The sequence below is a fragment of the Nanorana parkeri genome, unplaced genomic scaffold (genome assembly GCF_000935625.1).
Source record: "Nanorana parkeri isolate BGI_ZX_2015 unplaced genomic scaffold, ASM93562v1 scaffold1469, whole genome shotgun sequence".
Lineage (NCBI taxonomy): Eukaryota > Metazoa > Chordata > Amphibia > Anura > Dicroglossidae > Nanorana > Nanorana parkeri.
In genome coordinates, this window is record NW_017307737.1 from 7,800 (window position 1) to 8,297 (window position 498).

Sequence of the window (498 nt, forward strand, 5' to 3'; positions counted from 1 at the left end):
TTTTCATGTGTTTTATTATGTGTGTTTGTTATACACGCACACATATGTGACACTGCAGTTGCAGAACTAGAAGTGGGCACCTGGACAGACACCCATCCAAGATTAAAAAGCACTGAAGCCACAGACATTTGGGGAACCAATGGCAGCTCACATCCTCCTCTTATGACACGTTTCCTTTACTATACTTGTACTAACCTGCTATCCAGTCATAGCCCAGTAGGGGGCGCCCAATCCACTGGTTACTATGAGGGGCTGTGGTGCCGGACAGGAAAGTCACACGTCCAGGATCTCTCTGAAAGAAAGAATAGGGACCTGTGGTGATTGAGGGTCAGTCCATCAATCTTTCAGCTTTTGGTAGATTCTGCAGAGTGAGGAATTGTGTCAGGGAGGTGGTGGGAGTATCCGGAACATAAGTCAGAGTCAGCCCACTGCGCACCACCCATAATCAATAGAACTTGTGGGGGGGGGGGGGGGGGGGGGGGCACCAAAATGACTGTC

At 49.6% G+C, this 498-nt stretch overlaps 1 protein-coding gene across 1 annotated transcript in view; it reads right to left on the reverse strand.

Annotated features, from left to right (window-relative positions):
• The window catches only part of MIIP (migration and invasion inhibitory protein), a 10,170-nt gene that overhangs the window by 5,180 nt on the left and 4,492 nt on the right, over positions 1-498 (reverse strand). The window contains exon 3 of the mRNA XM_018570165.1: positions 196-292. Within this exon, the coding sequence (XP_018425667.1) occupies positions 196-292 (97 nt within the window). The remainder of the gene's footprint in view (positions 1-195; positions 293-498) is intronic.